Source organism: Oncorhynchus keta, chromosome 29 (genome assembly GCF_023373465.1).
Source record: "Oncorhynchus keta strain PuntledgeMale-10-30-2019 chromosome 29, Oket_V2, whole genome shotgun sequence".
In the NCBI taxonomy this organism is placed as follows: Eukaryota; Metazoa; Chordata; class Actinopteri; order Salmoniformes; family Salmonidae; genus Oncorhynchus; species Oncorhynchus keta.
Genome location: NC_068449.1, coordinates 49,981,026 through 50,007,010, shown reverse-complemented (window position 1 = coordinate 50,007,010; position 25,985 = coordinate 49,981,026). Strand labels below are relative to the sequence as shown.

The window sequence follows — 25,985 nt, the reverse complement described above, 5'->3', positions numbered from 1 at the left end:
AAAAAGAAACAGACTGACAGACGGAGACAAAGTCACAGTCACACAGTCAGAGAGCAGAGACAGACCGACAGACGGAGACAAAGTCACAGTCACACAGTCAGAAAAAAGAAACAGACTGACAGACGGAGACAAAGTCACAGTCACACAGTCAGAGAAAAGACACAGACTGACAGACGGAGACAATGTCACAGTCACACAGTCAGAGAAAAGAGACAGACTGACAGACGGAGACAAAGTCACAGTCACACAGTCAGAGAAAAGAGACAGACTGACAGACGGAGACAAAGTCACAATCACACAGTCAGAGAGCAGAGACAGACAGAGACAAAGTCACAGTCACACAGTCAGAGAGCAGAGACAGACTGACAGACGGAGACAAAGTCACAGTCACAAAGTCAAAGAGCAGAGACAGACAGAGACAAAGTCACAGTCACACAGTCAGAGAGCAGAGACAGACAGAGACAAAGTCACAGTCACAAAGTCAGAGAGCAGAGACAGACAGAGACAAAGTCACAGTCACACAGTCAGAGAGCAGAGACAGACTGACAGACAGAGACAAAGTCACAGTCACACAGTCAGAAAAAAAGAAACAGATTGACAGACGGAGACAAAGTCACAGTCACACAGTCAGAGAGCAGAGACAGACCGACATACGTAGACAAAGTCACAGTCACACAGTCAGAGAGCAGAGACAGACCGACAGACGTAGACAAAGTCACAGTCACACAGTCAGAAAAAGAAACAGACTGACAGACAAAGTCACAGTCACAAAGTCAAAGAGCAGAGACAGACAGAGACAAAGTCACAGTCACACAGTCAGAGAGCAGAGACAGACAGAGACAAAGTCACAGTCACAAAGTCAGAGAGCAGAGACAGACAGAGACAAAGTCACAGTCACACAGTCAGAGAGCAGAGACAGACTGACAGACAGAGACAAAGTCACAGTCACACAGTCAGAAAAAAGAAACAGATTGACAGACGGAGACAAAGTCACAGTCACACAGTCAGAGAGCAGAGACAGACCAACAGACGTAGACAAAGTCACAGTCACACAGTCAGAGAGCAGAGACAGACAGAGACAAAGTCACAGTCACACAGTCAGAGAGCAGAGACAGACAGAGACAAAGTCACAGTCACAAAGTCAGAGAGCAGAGACAGACAGAGACAAAGTCACAGTCACACAGTCAGAGAAAAGAGACAGACTGACAGATGGAGACAAAGTCACAGTCACACAGTCAGAAAAAAGAGACAGACCGACAGACGGAGACAAAGTCACAGTCACACAGTCAGAGAAAAGAGACAGACTGACAGACAGAGACAAAGTCACAATCACACAGTCAGAGAGCAGAGACAGACAGAGACAAAGTCACAGTCACACAGTCAGAGAAAAGAGACAGACTGACAGACGGAGACAAAGTCACAGTCACACAGTCAGAGAGCAGAGACAGACCGACAGACGGAGACAAAGTCACAGTCACACAGTCAGAGAGCAGAGACAGACAGAGACAAAGTCACAGTCACACAGTCAGAGAAAAGAGACAGACCAACAGACGGAGACAAAGTCACAGTCACACAGTCAGAGAGCAGAGACAGACAGAGACAAAGTCACAGTCACACAGTCAGAGAAAAGAAACAGACTGACAGACGGAGACAAAGTCACAGTCACAAAGTCAAAGAGCAGAGACAGACCGACAGACGGAGACAAAGTCACAGTCACACAGTCAGAGAGCAGAGACAGACAGAGACAAAGTCACAATCACACAGTCAGAGAGCAGAGACAGACAGAGACAAAGTCACAGTCACACAGTCAGAGAGCAGAGACAGACTGACAGACGGAGACAAAGTCACAATCACACAGTCAGAGAGCAGAGACAGACAGAGACAAAGTCACAGTCACACAGTCAGAGAGCAGAGACAGACTGACAGACGGAGACAAAGTCACAGTCACAAAGTCAAAGAGCAGAGACAGACAGAGACAAAGTCACAGTCACACAGTCAGAGAGCAGAGACAGACAGAGACAAAGTCACAGTCACAAAGTCAGAGAGCAGAGACAGACAGAGACAAAGTCACAGTCACACAGTCAGAGAGCAGAGACAGACTGACAGACGGAGACAAAGTCACAGTCACACAGTCAGAGAGCAGAGACAGACAGAGACAAAGTCACAGTCACAAAGTCAGAGAGCAGAGACAGACAGAGACAAAGTCACAGTCACACAGTCAGAAAAAAGAAACAGACTGACAGACAGAGACAAAGTCACAGTCACACAGTCAGAGAGCAGAGACAGACCGACAGACGGAGACAAAGTCACAGTCACACAGTCAGAAAAAGAAACAGACTGACAGACGGAGACAAAGTCACAGTCACACAGTCAGAGAAAAGACACAGACTGACAGACGGAGACAATGTCACAGTCACACAGTCAGAGAAAGAGACAGACTGACAGACGGAGACAAAGTCACAGTCACACAGTCAGAGAAAAGACAGACTGACAGACGGAGACAAAGTCACAATCACACAGTCAGAGAGCAGAGACAGACAGAGACAAAGTCACAGTCACACAGTCAGAGAGCAGAGACAGACTGACAGACGGAGACAAAGTCACAGTCACAAAGTCAAAGAGCAGAGACAGACAGAGACAAAGTCACAGTCACACAGTCAGAGAGCAGAGACAGACAGAGACAAAGTCACAGTCACAAAGTCAGAGAGCAGAGACAGACAGAGACAAAGTCACAGTCACACAGTCAGAGAGCAGAGACAGACTGAAAGACAGAGACAAAGTCACAGTCACACAGTCAGAAAAAAGAAACAGATTGACAGACGGAGACAAAGTCACAGTCACACAGTCAGAGAGCAGAGACAGACCAACAGACGTAGACAAAGTCACAGTCACACAGTCAGAGAGCAGAGACAGACCGACAGACGGAGACAAAGTCACAGTCACACAGTCAGAAAAAAGAAACAGACTGACAGACGGAGTCACAGTCACAAAGTCAAAGAGCAGAGACAGACAGAGACAAAGTCACAGTCACACAGTCAGAGAGCAGAGACAGACTGACAGACGGAGACAAAGTCACAGTCACAAAGTCAGAGAGCAGAGACAGACAGAGACAAAGTCACAGTCACACAGTCAGAGAGCAGAGACAGACTGACAGACAGAGACAAAGTCACAGTCACACAGTCAGAAAAAAGAAACAGACTGACAGACGGAGTCACAGTCACAAAGTCAAAGAGCAGAGACAGACAGAGACAAAGTCACAGTCACACAGTCAGAGAGCAGAGACAGACTGACAGACGGAGACAAAGTCACAGTCACACAGTCAGAAAAAAGAAACAGACTGACAGACGGAGACAAAGTCACAGTCACAAAGTCAAAGAGCAGAGACAGACAGAGACAAAGTCACAGTCACACAGTCAGAGAAAAGAGACAGACCGACAGATGGAGACAAAGTCACAGTCACACAGTCAGAGAGCAGAGACAGACCGACAGACGGAGACAAAGTCACAGTCACACAGTCAGAGAAAAGAGACAGACCGACAGACGGAGACAAAGTCTCCAGCTAAAGGCCTTGTTAAGCAAACCGAAAAGGTCACCCTGTACCTAGACCATAAATCAACAGCGGACAGTCAGTCCTGAAGAAGGGACACCTTTTTGGGCGAGCCCAGTGGTGATGCACACAACACACTCTCCTGCCAACCCACACAACCGCACCCCCACTCACACTCTCACACACTCTGCACCCCAACCCACCTTAGGTAGAGACGTTCTAGAACCGGAGCTCTGGGTGGTCATGGTGAGCACGGTGGTGATGCCCAGCGCCACTCTGGCGGGCGCGGCGTCCATGTTGATCCAGAAGGAGACCCAGGAGAGGATGACGATGAGGAGGCTGGGGATGTACATCTGGATCAGGTAATAGCCCATCTGTCTCTCCAGGTGGAATCGCACCTCGATACACGTGAACTTCCCTGTGTGGAGGAGAGGAGAGAGACAGCGGAGAGGAGAGCGACTGAGACAAGCGCCTATGTTTCCTTTGTTTCGTATTAAAGTCTGCCTGAATAACATACTTGGAAATGTACCGTGAAAATGTATAGGAAAGATGATCTCCTTTGGAGACTAATGGGTTTCTCTGTCGACCATATCTTACAGACGTCAACCTTCCTCCTCTCATACACACCGTGCACTGTACATGTAAACAAGCCAACACACAAACTGCACACGTTGGCTTCTCACTAAATTCTAGCAAGCCATGTAATATGCAAAAGCCCCGTGCTGAGTTGAAATCCATCTCCATGTAGTCGGTCCATGCAGCTGTGGTTATCTCGGTGATCAAAGCTCAGTGCCTGGGCCTCAGATGAAAATGCCAGTCATGCTCTCTGCCTTTGATGCGTCAATGTTTTGTCAGATCTCCCCACCATCACACACACAAACACACACACACACCCAACCCTCAGTTCATAGGTTACCAGTGCCACACTCAATACGGAAGTGGTCTGATGAGGCAGACGCCAGACTGTTTTTCTAGCACACAGACTGGGATATGTTCCGCTATCCAATAGCATTAAGAGGTTACCACATCAGTCACGGTTTTAATCAATAAGTGCATAGATGAAGTCCCGACAGTTTTATTGTTTTATTTCACCTTTATTTAACCAGGTAGGCCAGTTGAGAACAAGTTCTCATTTACAACTGCGACCTGGCCAAGATAAAGCAAAGCAGTGCGACACAAACAACAACACAGAGTTACACGTGGAATAAACAAACATACAGTCAATAACACAATAGAAAAAGTCTATATACAGTGTGTGCAAATGAGATATGATAAGGGAGGTAAGGCAATAAATAGGCTATAGTGGCGAAATAATTACAATTTAGCAATTAAACACTGAAGTGATAGATGTGCAGAAGATAAATGTGCAAGTAGAGGTACTGGGGTGCAAAGGAGAAAAACATAAATAAATAACAGTATGGGGATGAGGTAGTTGGATGGGCTTTCTACAGATGGGCTATGTACAGGTGCAGTGATCTGTGAGCTGATCTGACAGCTGGTGCTTAAAGTTAGTGAGGGAGATATGAGTCTCCAGCTTCAGTGATTTTTGCAATTCGTTCCAGTCATTGGCAGCAGAGAACTGGAAGGAAAGGCAGCCAAAGGAGGAATTGGCTTTGGGGGTGACCAGTGAAATATACCTAATGGAGCGTGTGCTACGGGTGGGTCCTGCTATGGTGACCAGTGACTATAAGAAGGTATCCAAACCCCCCAAAAACATGGATTATAGGCAATATCCACGCTGGGCTAAAGGCAAGAGCTACCGCTTACAAAGAACGGGACACAGAAAAGGCCCAGACTTAGAAAGCCCGCTACGAGCTCTGACGAGACATCAAACATGAAAGAGGACAATATAGGAGGAAGGTGGAATCCTATTACATCGGCTCTGACACTAGTCGTATGTGGCAGGGCTTGGAGACGATAACAGATTAGAAAGGGAAACCCAACTTTGAGTTATAAAAGTTACAAGTTTTAAACAGGTAAACACTCGCAAGGCCGCCGGGCCAGATGGAACACCAGGGTGCGCTCTCAAAGCGTACGAAGACCAGCTGCCAAGTGTCTTCATTGACATTCTCAATCTCTCCTTGTCCCAGTCTGTAATTATGCTTGAAAGGCGGGTCATAACACACATCAACACCTTCATCCCAGATACCTTACCCACTCCACTTCCTGACAGTCCGTCCCCAGGTGGTGAGGGTAGGCAACAACACCACTCCACGCTGACCCCCAATACCATTATCAGGTTGTTTGACGACACAACGGTGGTAGGCCTGATCACTGACGGCAATGAGACAGCCTACAGGGAGGAGGTCAGAGAGCGGGTCAAGAGCTTCAATACAGCCCAATACATCACTGGGATCGAGCTCCCTGCCATCCAATACCTTTGTATCAAGCGGCGTCAGAGGAAGGACTGAAATATTGCTAAAGACTCCAGCCACCTAAGCCATAGACTGTTCACTCTGCTACCTCTGACAAACGATACCAGAGCATTGGCTCTTGGACCAACAGGCTCCGAGACAGGTTCTACCCTCAAGCCATAAGACTGCTAAATAGCCATAAGACTGCTAAATAGCCATAAGACTGCTAAATAGCCATACAAGTGCTAAATAGCCATAGGACTGCTAAATATCCATAAGACTGCTAAATAGCCATAGGACTGCTAAATAGCCATAAGACTGCTAAATAGCCATAAGACTGCTAAATAACCATAGGACTGCTAAATAGCCATAGGACTGCTAAATAGCCATAAGACTGCTAAATAGCCATAGGACTGCTAAATAGCCATAGGACTGCTAAATAGCCATAAGACTGCTAAATAGCCATAAGACTGCTAAATAGCCATAGGACTGCTAAATAGCCATAAGACTGCTAAATAGCCATAAGACTGCTAAATAGCCATAGGACTGCTAAATAGCCATAGGACTGCTAAATAGCCATAAGACTGCTAAATAGCCATAGGACTGCTAAATAGCCATAAGACTGCTAAATAGCCATAAGACTGCTAAATAGCCATAGGACTGCTAAATAGCCATAGGACTGCTAAATAGCCATAATACTGCTAAATAGCCATAGGACTGCTAAATAGCCACAAGACTGCTAAATAGCCATAAGACTGCTAAATAGCCATAAGACTGCTAAATAGCCATAGGAATACTAAATGGTTAATTCAATGGTTACCCGGACTATCTTGCACTGACTCTATGCACACTCAACTATACATACACACTACTGTAAATAAACATTCACTCACTCACACACACACACTACACTGACACACATCATATGCTGCTGCTACTCTGATCTTTATTTACTCTTATTATTATCTATCCTGATGCCAAGTCACTTTACCCTGCCTTCATGTACATATCTACCTCTAATACCTTATTATTATCTATCCTGATGCCTAGTCACTTTACCCTGCCTTCATGTACATATCTACCTATAATACCTTATTATTATCTATCCTGATGCCTAGTCACTTTACCCTGCCTTCATGTACATATCTACCTCTAATACCTTATTATTATCTATCCTGATGCCTAGTCACTTTACCCTGCCTCCATGTACATATCTACCTCTAATACCTTATTATTATCTATCCTGATACCTAGTCACTTTACCCTGCCTTCATGTACATATCTACCTCTAATACCTTATTATTATCTATCCTGATGCCTAGTCACTTTACCCTGCCTTCATGTACATATCTACCTCTAATACCTTATTATTATCTATCCTGATGCCTAGTCACTTTACCCTGCCTTCATGTACATATCTACCTCTAATACCTTATTATTATCTATCCTGATGCCTAGTCACTTTACCCTGCCTCCATGTACATATCTACCTCTAATACCTTATTATAATCTATCCTGATGCCTAGTCACTTTACCCTGCCTTCATGTACATATCTACCTCTAATACCTTATTATTATCTATCCTGATGCCTAGTCACTTTACCCTGCCTCCATGTACATATCTACCTCTAATACCTTATTATTATCTATCCTGATGCCTAGTCACTTTACCCTGCCTTCATGTACATATCTACCTCTAATACCTTATTATTATCTATCCTGATGCCTAGTCACTTTACCCTGCCTTCATGTACATATCTACCTCTAATACCTTATTATTATCTATCCTGATGCCTAGTCACTTTACCCTGCCTTCATGTACATATCTACCTCTAATACCTTATTATTATCTATCCTGATGCCAAGTCACTTTACCCTGCCTTCATGTACATATCTACCTCTAATACCTTATTATAATCTATCCTGATGCCAAGTCACTTTACCCTGCCTTCATGTACATATCTACCTCTAATACCTTATTATAATCTATCCTGATGCCAAGTCACTTTACCCTGCCTTCATGTACATATCTACCTCTAATACCTTATTATTATTATCTATCCTGATGCCTAGTCACTTTACCCTGCCTTCATGTACATATCTACCTCAAATACCTTATTATTATCTATCCTGATGCCAAGTCACTTTACCCTGCCTTCATGTACATATCTACCTCAAATACCTTATTATTATCTATCCTGATGCCAAGTCACTTTACCCTGCCTTCATGTACATATCTACCTCAAATACCTTATTATTATCTATCCTGATGCCAAGTCACTTTACCCTGCCTTCATGTACATATCTACCTCTAATACCTTATTATTATCTATCCTGATGCCAAGTCACTTTACCCTGCCTTCATGTACATATCTACCTCTAATACCTTATTATTATCTATCCTGATGCCAAGTCACTTTACCCTGCCTTCATGTACATATCTACCTCAAATACCTTATTATTATTATCTATCCTGATGCCTAGTCACTTTACCCTGCCTTCATGTACATATCTACCTCTAATACCTTATTATAATCTATCCTGATGCCAAGTCACTTTACCCTGCCTTCATGTACATATCTACCTCTAATACCTTATTATTATTATCTATCCTGATGCCTAGTCACTTTACCCTGCCTTCATGTACATATCTACCTCAAATACCTTATTATTATCTATCCTGATGCCAAGTCACTTTACCCTGCCTTCATGTACATATCTACCTCAAATACCTTATTATTATCTATCCTGATGCCAAGTCACTTTACCCTGCCTTCATGTACATATCTACCTCAAATACCTTATTATTATCTATCCTGATGCCAAGTCACTTTACCCTGCCTTCATGTACATATCTACCTCTAATACCTTATTATTATCTATCCTGATGCCAAGTCACTTTACCCTGCCTTCATGTACATATCTACCTCTAATACCTTATTATTATCTATCCTGATGCCAAGTCACTTTACCCTGCCTTCATGTACATATCTACCTCAAATACCTTATTATTATCTATCCTGATGCCAAGTCACTTTACCCTGCCTTCATGTACATATCTACCTCAAATACCTTATTATTATCTATCCTGATGCCAAGTCACTTTACCCTGCCTTCATGTACATATCTACCTCAAATACCTTATTATTATCTATCCTGATGCCAAGTCACTTTACCCTGCCTTCATGTACATATCTACCTCTAATACCTCATTATTATCTATCCTGATGCCTAGTCACTTTACCCTGCCTCCATGTACATATCTACCTCTAATACCTTATTATTATCTATCCTGATGCCTAGTCACTTTACCCTGCCTCCATGTACATATCTACCTCTAATACCTTATTATTATCTATCCTGATGCCTAGTCACTTTACCCTGCCTCCATGTACATATCTACCTCTAATACCTTATTATTATCTATCCTGATGCCTAGTCACTTTACCCTGCCTCCATGTACATATCTACCTCTAATACCTTATTATTATCTATCCTGATGCCTAGTCACTTTACCCTGCCTCCATGTACATATCTACCTCTAATACCTTATTATTATCTATCCTGATGCCTAGTCACTTTACCCTGCCTTCATGTACATATCTACCTCAAATACCTTATTATTATCTATCCTGATGCCAAGTCACTTTACCCTGCCTTCATGTACATATCTACCTCAAATACCTTATTATTATCTATCCTGATGCCAAGTCACTTTACCCTGCCTTCATGTACATATCTACCTCAAATACCTTATTATTATCTATCCTGATGCCAAGTCACTTTACCCTGCCTTCATGTACATATCTACCTCTAATACCTTATTATTATCTATCCTGATGCCTAGTCACTTTACCCTGCCTTCATGTACATATCTACCTCAAATACCTTATTATTATCTATCCTGATGCCAAGTCACTTTACCCTGCCTTCATGTACATATCTACCTCTAATACCTTATTATTATCTATCCTGATGCCTAGTCACTTTACCCTGCCTCCATGTACATATCTACCTCTAATACCTTATTATTATCTATCCTGATGCCTAGTCACTTTACCCTGCCTCCATGTACATATCTACCTCTAATACCTTATTATTATCTATCCTGATGCCTAGTCACTTTACCCTGCCTCCATGTACATATCTACCTCTAATACCTTATTATTATCTATCCTGATGCCTAGTCACTTTACCCTGCCTCCATGTACATATCTACCTATAATACCTTATTATTATCTATCCTGATACCTAGTCACTTTACCCTGCCTCCATGTACATATCTACCTCTAATACCTTATTATTATCTATCCTGATGCCTAGTCACTTTACCCTGCCTTCATGTACATATCTACCTCTAATACCGTATTATTATCTATCCTGATGCCTAGTCACTTTACCCTGCCTTCATGTACATATCTACCTCTAATACCGTATTATTATCTATCCTGATACCTAGTCACTTTACCCTGCCTTCATGTACATATCTACCTATAATACCTTATTATTATTCTCTATCCTGATGCCTAGTCACTTTACCCTGCCTCCATGTACATATCTACCTATAATACCTTATTATTATCTATCCTGATACCTAGTCACTTTACCCTGCCTCCATGTACATATCTACCTCTAATACCTTATTATTATCTATCCTGATGCCTAGTCACTTTACCCTGCCTTCATGTACATATCTACCTCTAATACCTTATTATTATTATATATCCTGATGCCTAGTCACTTTACCCTGCCTCCATGTACATATCTACCTCTAATACCTTATTATTATCTATCCTGATGCCTAGTCACTTTACCCTGCCTCCATGTACATATCTACCTCTAATACCTTATTATTATTATCTATCCTGATGCCTAGTCACTTTACCCTGCCTTCATGTACATATCTACCTCTAATACCTTATTATTATCTATCCTGATGCCTAGTCACTTTACCCTGCCTTCATGTACATATCTACCTCTAATACCTTATTATTATCTATCCTGATGCCTAGTCACTTTACCCTGCCTCCATGTACATATCTACGTATAATACCTTATTATTATTATCTATCCTGATGCCTAGTCACTTTACCCTGCCTTCATGTACATATCTACCTCTAATACCTTATTATTATCTATCCTGATGCCTAGTCACTTTACCCTGCCCCCATGTACATATCTACCTCTAATACCTTATTATTATTATCTATCCTGATGCCTAGTCACTTTACCCTGCCTTCATGTACATATCTACCTCTAATACCTTATTATTATCTATCCTGATGCCTAGTCACTTTACCCTGCCTTCATGTACATATCTACCTCTAATACCTTATTATTATTATCTATCCTGATGCCTAGTCACTTTACCCTGCCTTCATGTACATATCTACCTCTAATACCTTATTATTATCTATCCTGATGCCTAGTCACTTTACCCTGCCTTCATGTACATATCTACCTCTAATACCTTATTATTATTATCTATCCTGATGCCTAGTCACTTTACCCTGCCTTCATGTACATATCTACCTATAATACCTTATTATTATTATCTATCCTGATACCTAGTCACTTTACCCTGCCTCCAATACCTCGTACCTCTGCAGAGTGATCTGGTACTGGTCCTCCCTGTATATAGCTTCATTATTGTGTATTCTATTCCTTTTGGATAATAATTTATGTATTCGGCACATGTGACAAATCATTTGACAGGATACATGGACACTCTTACTGACAGTTGTGGCTGCTTGGCGTGATGTATTGTCGTCTCTACCTTCTTGCCCTTTGTGCTGTTGTCTGTGCCCAATAATGTTTGTACCATGTCTTGTGCTGCTACCATGCTGGGCTGCTGTCATGTTGTGTTGCTACCATGTCGTTGTCATGTTGTGTTGTTGCCATGTTGTGTTGCTACCATGCTATGTTGTCGTCTTACCATGTTGTTGTCATGTTGTGTTGCTACCATGCTATGTTGTTGTCTTTATACGTCTCTCTTTATATAGTGTTGTGGTGTCTCTCTTGTCGTGATGTGTTTTTTCCTATATTTGATTTCGTATTTTTAATCCCAGCCCCCGTCCCCACAGGAGGCCTTTTGGTAGGCCGTCATTGTAAATAAGAATTTGTTCTTAACCGACTTGCCTAGTTAAATAAAAGTCCAAAAATAAATAAATCAAATAGGAGGTGAGTGGTCACTTTTCTCAAAGCACGCCCCTGGGCCTGTACTCCTACATATGTGATCAGCACATGCACCCAATGCACTCTAGTAAACAACACACAAATACTCACAATTCACTAAAATGTATGTATATCCAATGGACTCAAATAAATATATGAACCCAATGCACTGAAAAGAATGGATAGAGTCAATGCACTGGAATGAATGGATAGAGTCAATGCACTGAAACAAATGGATAGAGTCAATGCACTGGAATGAAGCCATTATTTCCGTAAAGTAAACCTCTGACATTTGAGATAATGTATTGCAAAGGATTCCGCCAGCCTCAATATTTCCCTTGAAAATAAATCCCTCTATAATAGTTGCTTTGAAAGGATGAAGTCAGTGTGGTTAGTGAGCAATACAATGCAACGACCCACACAACTTTGAAGAAATGCCTTCCCTACTGTAGTGTTAGTTTACTGTAGCCTAACAGACAAGGGTGTCATGTACCCCAAACATCTAAGGGGGCACAAAGTACATTGGATGGCTGGTGGGTGATCTGGATTAATGCTAACTAGCATTAGCACAATGACTGGAAGTCTATGGTATCTACTAGCATGCTAGCAGTTAACATAGACTTCGTTATTGCGTTAACGCTGCACTCAAAGACATACAAATGGTATCTACGAGTCAATCTGACTCTGGAGAAGTAGATAAAGATATCTAAGCATACCTCTTGAGCTGTCTGTATCCTCCTGACTACTTAAAACCAAAATATTAACTAAATATGCTTCTCTACATCTCTGCTAAAAATCTGGATAGAATATTGAAAAGAATGTAAGTCTTATTCAGTACATTTAGTAACTGCTTGCTTTCTAAAGTCTAACAACCTTGCCAGCAGGCCAGCTAAGATAGTTAGACAAGCTAGCTACTCTAATTGGATTGATAGCCTGAAATGGCTTCTTGATAGCTAGTCATGAGGTTGGGAGATTGAGAACTCATCTGGGCGAGATGAAACTAACTTGAAAGAATTGCTAGTTGGCTAGTAGTATTACAGAGAAACAACAACAACACAATTCTACAAAACATTGTGTATATTTTGTATTTTTTTAAACAGGACAAATCTGAGGGGGCACATGCCCCTGTGCCCCCTATGGGCGTGACACCTCTGCTAACAGTCACACAGCAATGTACTTGAAGCTCTTTGAACAAAGTCACTCTGCTCTCTTTGAAAAGAGTGAGTCTCAAAATATAGAGATTTGAACGAGAGACGAGGAGAGGAGGTGTGTGAGGCCTCTGCTGCAGCTGTCTGTTTCTTTGCCCTCTGCCGCGGAGGCTTCAAAACATATTTGAACAGTGGCTGTCTCTCCTGAAAGACAGAGAGGGAGCGCTCTCAGAGTCTCTGTCTGTTTGTGCACCGTCCCCGTGAGAGCAGCGCAGAGTTAGAATCCACAATCAGCAAACAAACAGAGGCAGGCAGGCAGGCAGGCAGGCAGGCACTCACACACACACACACACACACACACACACACACACACACACACACACACACACACACACACACACACACACACACACACACACACACACACACACACACACACACACTGCACATATACTGTATAACTACACATACACACCAGAGGAGGCTGGTGGGAGGAGCTATTACACACACACACTGCACATATACTGTATAACTACACATACACACCAGAGGAGGCTGGTGGGAGGAGCTATTGGAGGATGGCCTCGTTGTAATTGCTGGAATTGGATAAATGGAGTCAAATATGTGGTTTCCATAGGTTTAATACCGTTCCATATATTCCATTCCAGCTATTACAATGAGCCCGTCCTCCTATAGCTCCTCCCACCAGCCTCCTCTAACACACACACACACTCTTTCCTGAGCCCTGCAGGCTGACAGAGCTGTCAGTATTGAGGCAGTGACCTGACCAGAGGCTCCAGCACTTCTAGAGACTAACTGAAGAGGAGGACGGGGAGGTGTGTGGGTTTGTCTGTGTGTGCAGCCTGGTCTCATAGTGTCCCAATATAAACCTGGGACACTGAAATTAGTATGATATTTTACGTTTGGTATGGTTACATAAAACAGATGGTTATTTAAGGAAAAAATGAAAGTCAGGTGGTTGGTCGGGGTGGATGAGTGGGTGTATAACGCGAATGTCTAGCAACCCAAAGGTTGCAAGTTCTAATCTCATCACAGATGACTTTAGCATTTGAGTTATTTTGCAACTACTTAGCATGTTAGCTAACCCTTCCCCTAACCCAACTCCAAAACTTAAACCTAACCTTAACTCTAACCCCTAACTCCTAGCCTGGCTAACATTAGCCAGCTAGCTAACGTTAGCCAGCTAGCCAGAATTCACAACATATCATAGGTTTGGCAGATCGTAACATATGGTACGTTTTGCAAACTTGGCACATATAATACGAAATTGCTGTTCTTGTACCCAATAAGGCAAAGGTAACTGAACTGAATGACTATCTGTTATCATGAAGTGCTTTGAGAGAGTAGTCAAGGATCATATCACCTCCACCTTACCTGTCACCCTAGACCAGGGGTGGTCAAACTTTTTGGCTCAAGGGCCACATCGGGATTTTGAAATTCAACGGAGGGCCGCATTTTTTTTTAATGTCTCGTGGGCTGGATTGAAGTGCCCCCCCCCTTGCCCTATACCCACTGCAATTTGCAATAGGTCCACAGACGATGCAATCACCATCACACTGCACACTGCCCTATCCCATCTGGACAAGAGGAATACCTATGTAAGAATGCTGTTCATTGACTATAGCTCAGCATTCAACACCATATTACCCTCCAAGCTCATCATTAAGCTTGAGGCCCTGGGTCTCAAACCCCGCCCTGTGCCACTGGGTCCTGGACTTCCTGACGGGCCGCCCCCAGGTGGAAGGTAGGAAACAACATCTCCGCTTTGCTGATCCTCAACACTGGGGCCCCACAAGGGTGCGTACTCAGCTCCCTCCTGTACTCCCTGTTCACCCATGACCGCATGGCCATACACGCCTCTAACTCGATCATCAAGTTTGCAGACGACACAACAGTAGTAGGCTTGATCACCAACAACTATGAGACAGCCTACTGTATATGGAGGAGGTGAGGGCACAACTGTATCGCCCACAACCGCAGTGCATTCCAGACAGTGGTGCGGTCTGCACAACGCATCACCGGGGGCAAACTACCTCCCCTACAGGACACCTACAGCACCCGATGTCACAAGAAGGCCAGAAAGATCATCAAGCACAACAACCACCCTAGCCACTGCCTGTTCAACCCGCTACTAACCGAGAGACTGAAAAATAGCTTCTATCTCAAGGCTATCAGACTGATAAACAGCCATCACTAACACAGAGAGGCTGCTGGCTACATACAGACTTGAAATCATTGGCCACTCATTGGCCATTACAACATATAGTAATAATGATGTTTACATATCTTTCATTACTCATCCCATATGTATATACTGTATTTTATACTATCTACTGCATTTTGCCTATATCGCTCGGTTATTGCTCATCCATATAATTATATGTACATATCCTTATTCCATCCCTTTACTTAGATTTGTGTGTATTAGGTAGTTGTTGTGGAATTGTTAGAGTATTTGTTGATATTGCTGCACTACAAGCACAAGCATTTCGCTACACTCGCAATAACCATGTGTACGTGACAAATACAATTTGATTTGAAATGGATGATGGACATCCACAAAATAACACATACCATACAAAATGTAACATATCATACTAATTGGAGTGTCTCGGATTTTCTTACAAAATAATACAAAATGCTCTAAGACCAGGTTGGTGTGTCCATCTGTGTGTGTCTGTTCTGGAACTTGACAGCACCTTGCCACTCACAGGCATTAATTGTGATAAGCTGTCAGTGCAGGCCTTGGGGTGGACAATGGAGGAATTGCTTATTTTAACCAGTTTTGTAAATCAGACTTCATTGTACATGGACCGGATGGACAGAAAGAAACCTCACATTTTTTGCCTCTGGATTTCGGCTCATTTCAGGGATGGTTGACCCTTTGAATCGGACGAGCGAGAAAATTTCCCATGTTATTTTATTACATAAAATATAATTGTCCATTAGCTTGGTTAACTATGACTGTGTCCCAAATGGCACCCTATCCATTATATACTGTAGTGCACTACCAAGCTCTGGTCCGAAGTTGTGCACCACATAGGGAATAGGCTCTTTTGGGACACGGCCTGCCTCACTGATATCTGTACCGAATAGATACCGTTATTCATTTCTCACACTAGGACTCTGTTGTCTCTGTTGTCTCTTGAGGAATATACTGCAATAATTCTGAATGAATTCCATGGCCAGCTGGGTATTTAGGGCCAAATGCCACGTGGCCCTTAATGCACTTCTCTAGTCCCACGAGTCACTGCTATAACCTCTACACCACATGACGCCGCCCTACAACAAAGCACCCACAAACGACTCCTTCTGCTCTCACTCACTCTCTGCTGGGTTCTGATCATATTGAATGTCTTTCCTTTCATCCTCTTCTCTGACTCTTTCTGCTCCACCGTTCCTTCTCTTTCTGGTCTAGGTCTCTGAGGGAGAGGAGGCATGCAGTAGAGATGTGTGTATGTGTGTGTGTGTGTGTGTGTGTGTGTGTGTGTGTGTGTGTGTGTGTGTGTGTGTGTGTGTGTGTGTGTGTGTGTGTGTGTGTGTGTGTGTGTGCGTGCGTGCGTGCGTGCGTGCGTGCGTGCGTGCGTGCGTGCGTGCGTGCGCATGTACACATTAGACTATTACTGTGAGTTTCCAAAAGCACTCAAAAGAATAGTAAACCAACAAAAATTCAGAGAAGTGAGGACATTTTGCCAGTCCTCACTTGTAAAAATGCTATTTTAGTGTTAGGTTTAGAATTAGGGTTAGGGGTAAGGTTTAGGGTTATAGGGTTAGGCTTAGGGTTTGGTGAAAATAGAATTTTGAATGGGAATCAATTGTTATTCAGCACTGAGTATACCAAACATTAAGAACAGCGGCTCTTTCCATGACAGGCTGACCAGGTGAATCCAGGTGAAAGCTATGACCCTTTATTGATGTCACTTGTTAAATCCACTTCAATCAGTGCAGATGAAGGGGATTGTGTATGTGTGCCATTCAGAGGGTGAATAGGCAAAAGACAAAAGATTTAAGTGTCTTTGAACAGAGTATGGTAGTAGGTACCAGGCGCACCGGTTTGTGTCAAGAACTGCAACGCTGCTGGGTTTTTCATGCTCAACAGTTTCCCGTGTGTATAAAGAATGGTCCGCCAACCAAAGGACATCAAGCCAACTTGACACAACATGGGCCAGCATCCCTGTGTGTGTGTGTGTCTGTATATGTAAGTGTGCAATCACAACAAGCCAAGGGGTGCAGGCAGTCAGGCAGTGCAGTCAGGCAGTGCAGGCAGTCAGGCAGTGCAGGCAGTCAGGCAGCTGGGAGGCTAGCGTGTAAGCCCCACAGAGCAGCGTGTCTTAAAGTATGGGTCGTGACGCAAAGTTGGTTGCGTACCTGTTAATGGTGTGTCGCGACGTAAACGTATCATTATTTCATTAATTACTGGAATTGATTTGGCCAAGTGCAACTGCTGAGCATGACCTCAGTGATGCCCTGTCAAAAACTGAGCCCAGAATAGACCTGCTGGTTGAAAACTTCAACCAGCCGCACACCTCTCATTAAGACTATGTGTATGTGTGTGTTTTCTGGTCTACATCTGTGTGATGTGATCAATCAGTTTATTCCAGTTCAGAATAAAATACATGTATTTTAACAGCAGCAATTCTTTCTATCAACTTTTTAGACTTTCTATCAACAATCATTTCTACAGTAAGATGGAGAGTAGGCCAGAATTGATCTCTACTGTTACTTAGGGATGCACAATCAAAAAGCCTGTGTGTGTGTGTTCTGTTAAACATCTGTGTACTGTGATCAATCTGTTTATTCCAGTTCAGAATTAAATGATTTATTGTATTTAACAGCAACAGTTCCAAACTAGACAGATATGTAAGAGTATTTTTAATGGGGAAAAATAAAAGGACATCAAGCCAGGGAGGACATGGATCATCACTGGAGGCTTCGTGCCATGGATTATCACTGGAGGCTCCGGGCCATGGATCATCACTACAGGCTCCGGGCCATGGATCATCACTGGAGGCTTCGTGCCATGGATCAACACTGGAGGCTTAGTGCCATGGAATATCACTTGAGGCTCTGGGCCATGGATTATCACTGGAGGCTTCGTGCCATGGATTATCACTACAGGCTCCGGGCCATGGATCATCACTACAGGCTCCGGGCCATGGATCATCACTAGAGGCTTTGCACGTGGAACCGGAACAGGTCTCACCGGACTGGGGAGATGCATGAAGCAGGCACCGGATACACTGGGCCGTGGAGGTGCACTGGAGGTCTCGAGCGTAGAGCTGGCACAACCCGTCCTGGATGGATGCCCACTTCCGCCTGGCAAATGCGGGGCGCTGGCACAGAGCGCACCGGCCTGTGAATGCTCACTGGAGACACAGTGCGCATCACCGCATAACACGGTGCCTGACCAGTCACATGCTCCCCACGGTAAGCACAGGGAGTTGGCTCAGGTCTAAACCCTGACTCCGCCAATCTCCCTGTGTGCCCCCCCAAAAACATTTTTGGAGCTGCCTCTCGGGCTTCCGTGACCGGGTCTTGTCCCCTGCCATAATCTCCTCCCCGGTCCAGCTCGTCCTTCAAGTTGGAGCATGCTGCTTGGTCTTTTTGTGGTGGGTAATTCTGTCACGTTCACTGTCTTCAAACTCCCTGTCATAAATGAGCCAAGGAGCAGCGTGCATGTAATTCCACATCTTTAATAAAGTGAAACCTTCACAAAAAAACAGGTAAACAGAAACCGAACGTGACGCAACCGTGGCGCACACAAACACTCACAGAAAATAAATAATTACCCACAACATTAGGTGGGGAAAAGGCTGCCTAAGTATGATTCCCAATCGGAGACAACGATAGACAGCTGCCTCTGATTGGGAACCACACTCGGCCAAAAACAAAGAAATAGAAAACATAGAATACCCACCCAAATCACACCCTGACCTAACCAAATAGAGAAATAAAATGGCTCTCTAAGGTGAGGGTGTGACACACACACATAAACAGGACACAGAGGAAGAAACCAAATAATATACAGGAAGTGCTGCTGATTCTGCATCCTGAATGGCTTGGCTTGACCGGTTTTAATGCCTTCTCTCGAATTGCGTGGGCCAATGCCCCTGTGACACCAGCGTGGAGACCCTGTGGCCAGTCAGTTTGATTGACAAGGCTGACTGGTATGCTATGCTAGCCTATGGAGAGTGGTCTATAAGCACGGAGCATTGAACCCATCAGTAGAGTACATTTTCTCCTCTCTGTCTCCCTTTTCATAAACACATGTCACACTGGCATTCACCAGAGCCAGACAGAGCACCGCTGTTGCCTCAGTCAGCATCCTTTATGACTGGAAAGAATGGAGGAAGTTGGCCTTGGAGTTTAAATGGAAGCTGTGGGGAAACAACGTCTCTCTGGTTGGCTTGGGAGAGTGGTTCAGGCAAACAGAAGAACTTTGACGCAGAGGTGTTGAAGAAGAATATAAAGATGGTCTGCATTCTGGTGCTCTGAGAACGCATGTTTGCCATAGGTTAACGGAGTGAATTTTTATTTATTTAACCTTTATTTAACTAGGCGAGTGAAGCTAATATGGAAGTTAACTTCACAGAGAGTGAAATGACCTATAGCCAATGTTATTCATCTCCATCGTCTCTCATTAAGGATAATGCATGACTGTGTCTAATCTTTCCATCAATCAGATCCACAGCACTTCAGAAGCTCTTTCAGTAACTGTACAATTACAGTAAATGAGGTCATGAGAATGGCAGACAAGGCCATCACAGATCAATGGGCCAAATTAAATCAGTGTGTGTGTGTGTGTGTGTGAGCGCTCGAACGCTGACTGCAGTGCGCTCGACCCTATCATGTGTGTATGTGCCTGTGTGTGCCTCTGTTCATGCGTGTCTGTGTGTGTGAGTGTGTGACCCCAGCCATGCCAACTCCTCTGAGCTGATTGACAGTGTCCATCTCTCCAGAGTGACCCAGTGAATTGTGAATTATTGATCTCCTGTGGGATAAAATGCTGCACACCACCTGGACACTAAATCAATGGCAATAAATCAAAAAGAGCACACACACACACACACACACACACACACACACACACACACACACACACACACACACACACACACACACACACACACACACACACACACACACACACACACACACACACACACACACACACACACACACACACACACAGTATGGATTTCAATCAAGCAGAAAGACAAGCCTCGACCACATTGAGGGTCACAGAATGACAGACTGAGAGGGTATGTCTGTAGAGACCCTTTGGATGATTGGACTTTGATATTGAATGACTTTCATGTCTGTGGATGTAAGTTGAGCACCACGGCTTCAGAAACAGCTGTGGAGTTGAATTATGTACAGTAAACTTAACTGTACATATTCTGTGTAAATAAACAAATACACTGAGTGTATAAAACATTAGGAACACCTTCCTAATATTGAGGTGAGCACCCACCCTGCACTTCCTTTTGCCCTCAGAACAGCCTCAATTCATGGGGTATGGACTCCACAAGGTGTTGAAAGCGTTCCACAGGGATACAGGCCCGTGGTAACTCCAATGCGCCCCACAGTTTTGTCAAGTTGCCTGGATGTCCTTTGGGTGGTGGACCATTCTTGATACACACAGGATTTTTTTTTGCATGAAAAACCCAGCAGCGTTGCAGTTCTTGACACACTCAAACCTGTGCGCCGGGCACCTACTACTATACCCCGTTCAAAGGCACTTCAATCTATTGTCTTGCCCATTCATCGTCTGAATGGCACACATGAAAATCAGAAATTCTGATTATTGTGTAACTGCTCTTTCAGATTGTAATGGGAACCTGGCAAAATTCTGGAAAACTGTCATATCCCTGAAGAGTTCTACTTCCCCCTCTCTGCCACAACAAATGAATTCACTGGCCTCATTATGAAAAAAAAGCCATAATTGATGCATTTATTCAACCTTTTATTTAAGTGGGCTATCTCTTTGAAATAACTTCTCAGCCTATTCACAATTATATTGTTTTGGATGCTGATAAGGGAAACTTGCTGAATAATCAGAGAAATTATAGTCAAAGCTTTTCTTTTAGTCCATTTATAGAAAAATAACACCTGGATATTTTGCCGGCAATAGATAACAAACAAATCCACAGGAGGCGACCAATTTTGATCTTTTTTTACCCCCTACAATGTAAAAAATTGTATGAGTAGGTGTGTCTACACTTTTGACTGGTACTGTAAATATCTCACACAGGGCACATTTGGAAAAGAGACCTAGGTGTCAATATGTCTTCCCTGTCCAAATAAAGGTTTAATTAAAAAACAAGCATACACAATCCATGTCTCAAATATCTCAAGGCTTAAAAACCCTTCTTTAACCTGTCTCCTCCCCTTCATCTACACTGATTGAAGTGGATTTGACAAGTGACGTCAAATAAGGGATCACAGTGTTCACCTGGATTCACCTGGTCAGTCTGTCATGAAAAGAGCAGGTGTTCCTAACACTTTGAACACTCAGTGTATACTGCCCACAACTGTTCACAACCATCCACAGTGTAACCAAACAAACATGGCAGGGCTCCAATGCAAAACACAACCACCACACACGGCTTCTGCGGCACTACCTCGGCACCCCCTCCTCTCGCTCGGTAAAAATCTATATATTTGTCTCTGTTGACTAGACTGACACGTTCCCACTGCCGATGATCAATCATCAGCAGCAGACGGTGTTCAACCGACAATAGTGAGTTGAGCTCCATGGAAACAGAAGTATCACTCATCACAGAACGTCAACATGGATGGGAATATCAGCTCTAGTAATCTAAAACCTCGTAGAACAGTAGGAAATCATCCAGGGCCTCAGCAGAGATCTAGGATATCACCCCCCACTCCCATCCGTTACGTCTATTTACTTGCCAGATATCCTTTTAAAAAGATCATGAGACAGAGGCAGATGACTCTGCCCTGGATATAATTTACAACATTAACAGACGCCGGGGGAGGGATGGCAGGGTCCAAGCGCTCCACTCCCATAGCAGAGAAGGAAAAAAAAACACCAGCAAAACAAACCTAATATGAATACATTTGTGACATTGGTTGTCGCGATTCGTCATCACAGGATGACACACAACCTCCGTTATACCATTAAAGAGGAGAACATTCTCTGAGATTGAATGACAGTTTAATCCTTTTTGTATGCTGCGTTTGCAACCATAGAGGAAAATAATGTAAAAACACCCTCCTATCTAACCTATACATTTATTCAGATCAGAGCCACTTATAAATCAGTACATTCAACTAGATGAACAACCACAGGCCATCACAGTCACTGCAGGCTCTTCAAAATAACTGCTTTACATCTGTCTCTTCAATTTCTTATTCGCCACCTTCAGTGAGTTTTACCCAGGGTTCATAGGGAGCTCAGGGCCCATGCTACTCCAGATACAGATGTTGGATCTTAATTTGACCAGGATTGTCACAGCAAAATAATGCTGCAGCAACAGGATCACTGGCTGACTGTTTCAGGCTGTACGATGTGACACAAGCATTATATCGCGAGAAGTTGGATCAGTTTACTGTATACGCATTATATGTCGATGTGTAAGAGAGAGAGAGCGAGAGATTTAACTCCACCTATCTTAACCATTATTTAACCAGGAAAATGGTTAATCCCTTGTGGATGAAATCCTCTTTTACTAGGAACTTGACAAGGGAAGGAGATTAACCAGAGGATCCAACACCTGGTAGTTGAATCACCACCGTGTAGACCAGGTGCGCAAAGAAGAGGGAGGAATGGTCAATCAGTTGGAATGGCACTCAGCTCAGCTGGAGCTGGATGGACTGAAGCGTTCAAATCTTACAAATAGAGTTCCACAGCATTGCAGACTGGCTAGGGGCCATGGCACCCTATGGGAGTGTGTCCAACCCTTTTGTGAAGCCTGGCCCCACAGAATTGAATGTTGAAGCATTATATCTCTCGCTGAGGGAGATTGGTAAAATCCTGCCTGAGTTTGATCTCACCAGGGGCACTTTAGACATCAATGGGTGAGGGGGAAAGAAAGCCTCTGGAGAATGACGTCTGGGTTGTGTTCACTAGGGCAAAAAAGCAAAATATTTCTCAATGGTTTACAACGGAAACCTTGCAAAAGTTGAGGTAGGTGGTGTATGTTTTTTCCAAGGTCACTACTGTCACTGTACCAGACAGATCTAAGTGCATTTAGTTTGATCTAACACTCAAGATAATGGTATTTAACATAGTCCTTCTCCTAAACAACACATTTCCTCCATTCTAAACCCAACCTGAACATCAGTTGTCTGGTATGCGGTATTTTCCTTAAATCAGTTATGCAGTGCTCTGTGCATCGCCATCAACTGGTTTTGCAAGCCCTGATTCAACTATAGCGACGAGGGTTGTGGAGGGGCACCCACTGGTATATCTTTGACAGACAGTTGGTTGCCCCATGGGACCTCAGCACGACATACCTGGGGCCTCCTGTCAATGAAATTCAGTCAATAAGGCTGGGACTGTTCTGACCTGGTATCACTCTCCCTCTCTCTCTTAGTAACAACAGTGAATTCGTATTCAGACCCCTTGACTTTTTTCACATTTTGTTACGTTACAGCCTTGTTCTAAAAATGATTAAATAAAACCATTTCTGCAGCAATCTACACACAATACCCCATAATTGTAACGGCTCTCTTCTATCTCCTCCTCTGACGAAGAGGTAGAACAAGGATCGGACCAAAATGCAGCGTGATGATGATTCATGATATTTTTAATGAAGGAAAAACTATACATACAGAAACTACAAAAATAACTAAATGAAATAACGAAAACCGAAACAGACCTATCTGGTGCAAACACAAAGACAGGAACAATCACCCACGAAACACTCACAGAATATGGCTGCCAAAATATGGTTCCCAATCAGAGACAACGATAATCACCTGACTCTGATTGAGAACCGCCTTAGGCAGCCATAGACTACGTAGACACCCCACAAAACCCCTAAGACAAAAACACACCACAAAAACCCATGTCACACCCTGGCCTGGCCAAATAAATAAAGAAAACACAAAATACTAAGACCAAGGCATGACAGAACGCCCCCCCCCCCCCTAAGGTGCGGACTCCCGGACGCACATCAAAACCATAGGGAGGGTCCGGGTGGGCGTCTGTCCATGGTGGTGGCTCCGGCTCGGGACGTGGACCCCACTCCATAAATGTCTTAGTTCCTCCCCCTTGCGTCCTGGGATAGTCCACCCTCGCCGCCGACCATGGCCTAGTAGTCCTCACCCAGAACCCCACTGGACTGAGGGGCAGCTCGTGACTGTTGGGCAGCTTGGGACTGAGGGGCAGCTCGGGACTGAGGCAGCTCGGGACTGAGGGGTAGCTCGGGACTGAGGGGAAGCTCGGGACTGAGGGGCAGCTCGGGACTGAGGCAGCTCGGGACTGAGGGGAAGCCCAGCACTGAGGGAAAGCCCAGCACTGAGGGAAAGCCCAGCACTGAGAGGAAGCTCAGCACTGAGAGGAAGCTCAGCACTGAGAGGAAGCTCAGGCAGGTAGTTGGCTCCGGCAGATCCTGGCTGGCTGGAGGATCTGGAAGAGTCTGGCTGACTGGCAGATCTGGAAGAGTCTGGTTGACTGGCAGATCTGGAAGAGTCTGGTTGACTGGCATATCTGGAAGAGTCTGGCTGACTGGCAGATCTGGAAGAGTCTGGTTGACTAGCTGATCTGGAAGAGTCTGGTTAACCTAGCAGATCTGGAAGAGTCTGCTTGACTGGCAGATCTGGAAGAGTCTGGTTGACTGGCAGATCTGGAAGAGTCTGGCTGACTGGCAGATCTGGAAGAGTCTGGTTGACTAGCTGATCTGGAAGAGTCTGGTTAACCTAGCAGATCTGGAAGAGTCTGCTTGACTGGCAGATCTGGAAGAGTCTGTACTCTGCTGCCTGGAAGGAATGAATTGAAAAATCGATCTGAAGAGGCTGGCAGCTTTTATCTCCTCACCATGCAAACATCAGCTATCCGAGCAGCTAACATGCTGCAGCTGTACAGCGCAGTCTATAGGTAAATAGCTCTGGCTTTTTCGCTAAACATTCGGGAGACTGTTTTTATACTGTTTTTATTTATTTACTTTTCTGCTCTTTTGCACAGGCAATATCTCTACCTGTACATGCCCATCTGATCATTTATCACGACAGTGTTAATCTGGAAAATTGTATTATTCGACTACTCCTCATGCCTTTTGCAACATTGTATATAGACTGCCCATTTTTTTCACTGTGCATTGACTTGCTAATTGTTTACTCCATGTGTAACTCTGTGCTGTCTGTTCACACTGCTATGACTCCGGCAGCATCAGGCCAGGTCGCAGTTGCAAATGAGAACTTGTTCTCAACTAGCCTACCTGGTTAAATAAAGGTGAAATAAAAAATAAAATAAATAAAAAAAGGAGAAAGGCTCTGGCTGCGCTGAACAAGCGAGGCGCACTGAAGGCCTGGTGCGTGGTGCTGGAACTGGTGGTACTGGACCGAGGACACGCACAGGAAGCCTGGTGCGGGGAGCTGCTACCGGAGGACTGGTGTGTGAAGGTGGCACAGGATGGACCGGACCGTGAAGGTGTACTGGAGAGCCTGAGAGCAGGGCTGGCACAGGACGTGCAAGGCTAGGTATGTACACAGGAGGCCTAGTGTGTGAGGCTGGCACAATTTTCACCAGCCGACTAACATGCACACCAGGAC

At 44.1% G+C, this 25,985-nt stretch overlaps 1 protein-coding gene across 1 annotated transcript in view; it reads right to left on the bottom strand.

The window, feature by feature from the left end:
• LOC118361868 (glycine receptor subunit alpha-3-like) overlaps window positions 1-25,985 on the bottom strand; it is a 141,741-nt gene that overhangs the window by 12,312 nt on the left and 103,444 nt on the right. The window contains exon 7 of the mRNA XM_052486704.1: window positions 3,751-3,965. Coding sequence (XP_052342664.1) covers window positions 3,751-3,965 — 215 coding nt within the window. The remainder of the gene's footprint in view (window positions 1-3,750; window positions 3,966-25,985) is intronic.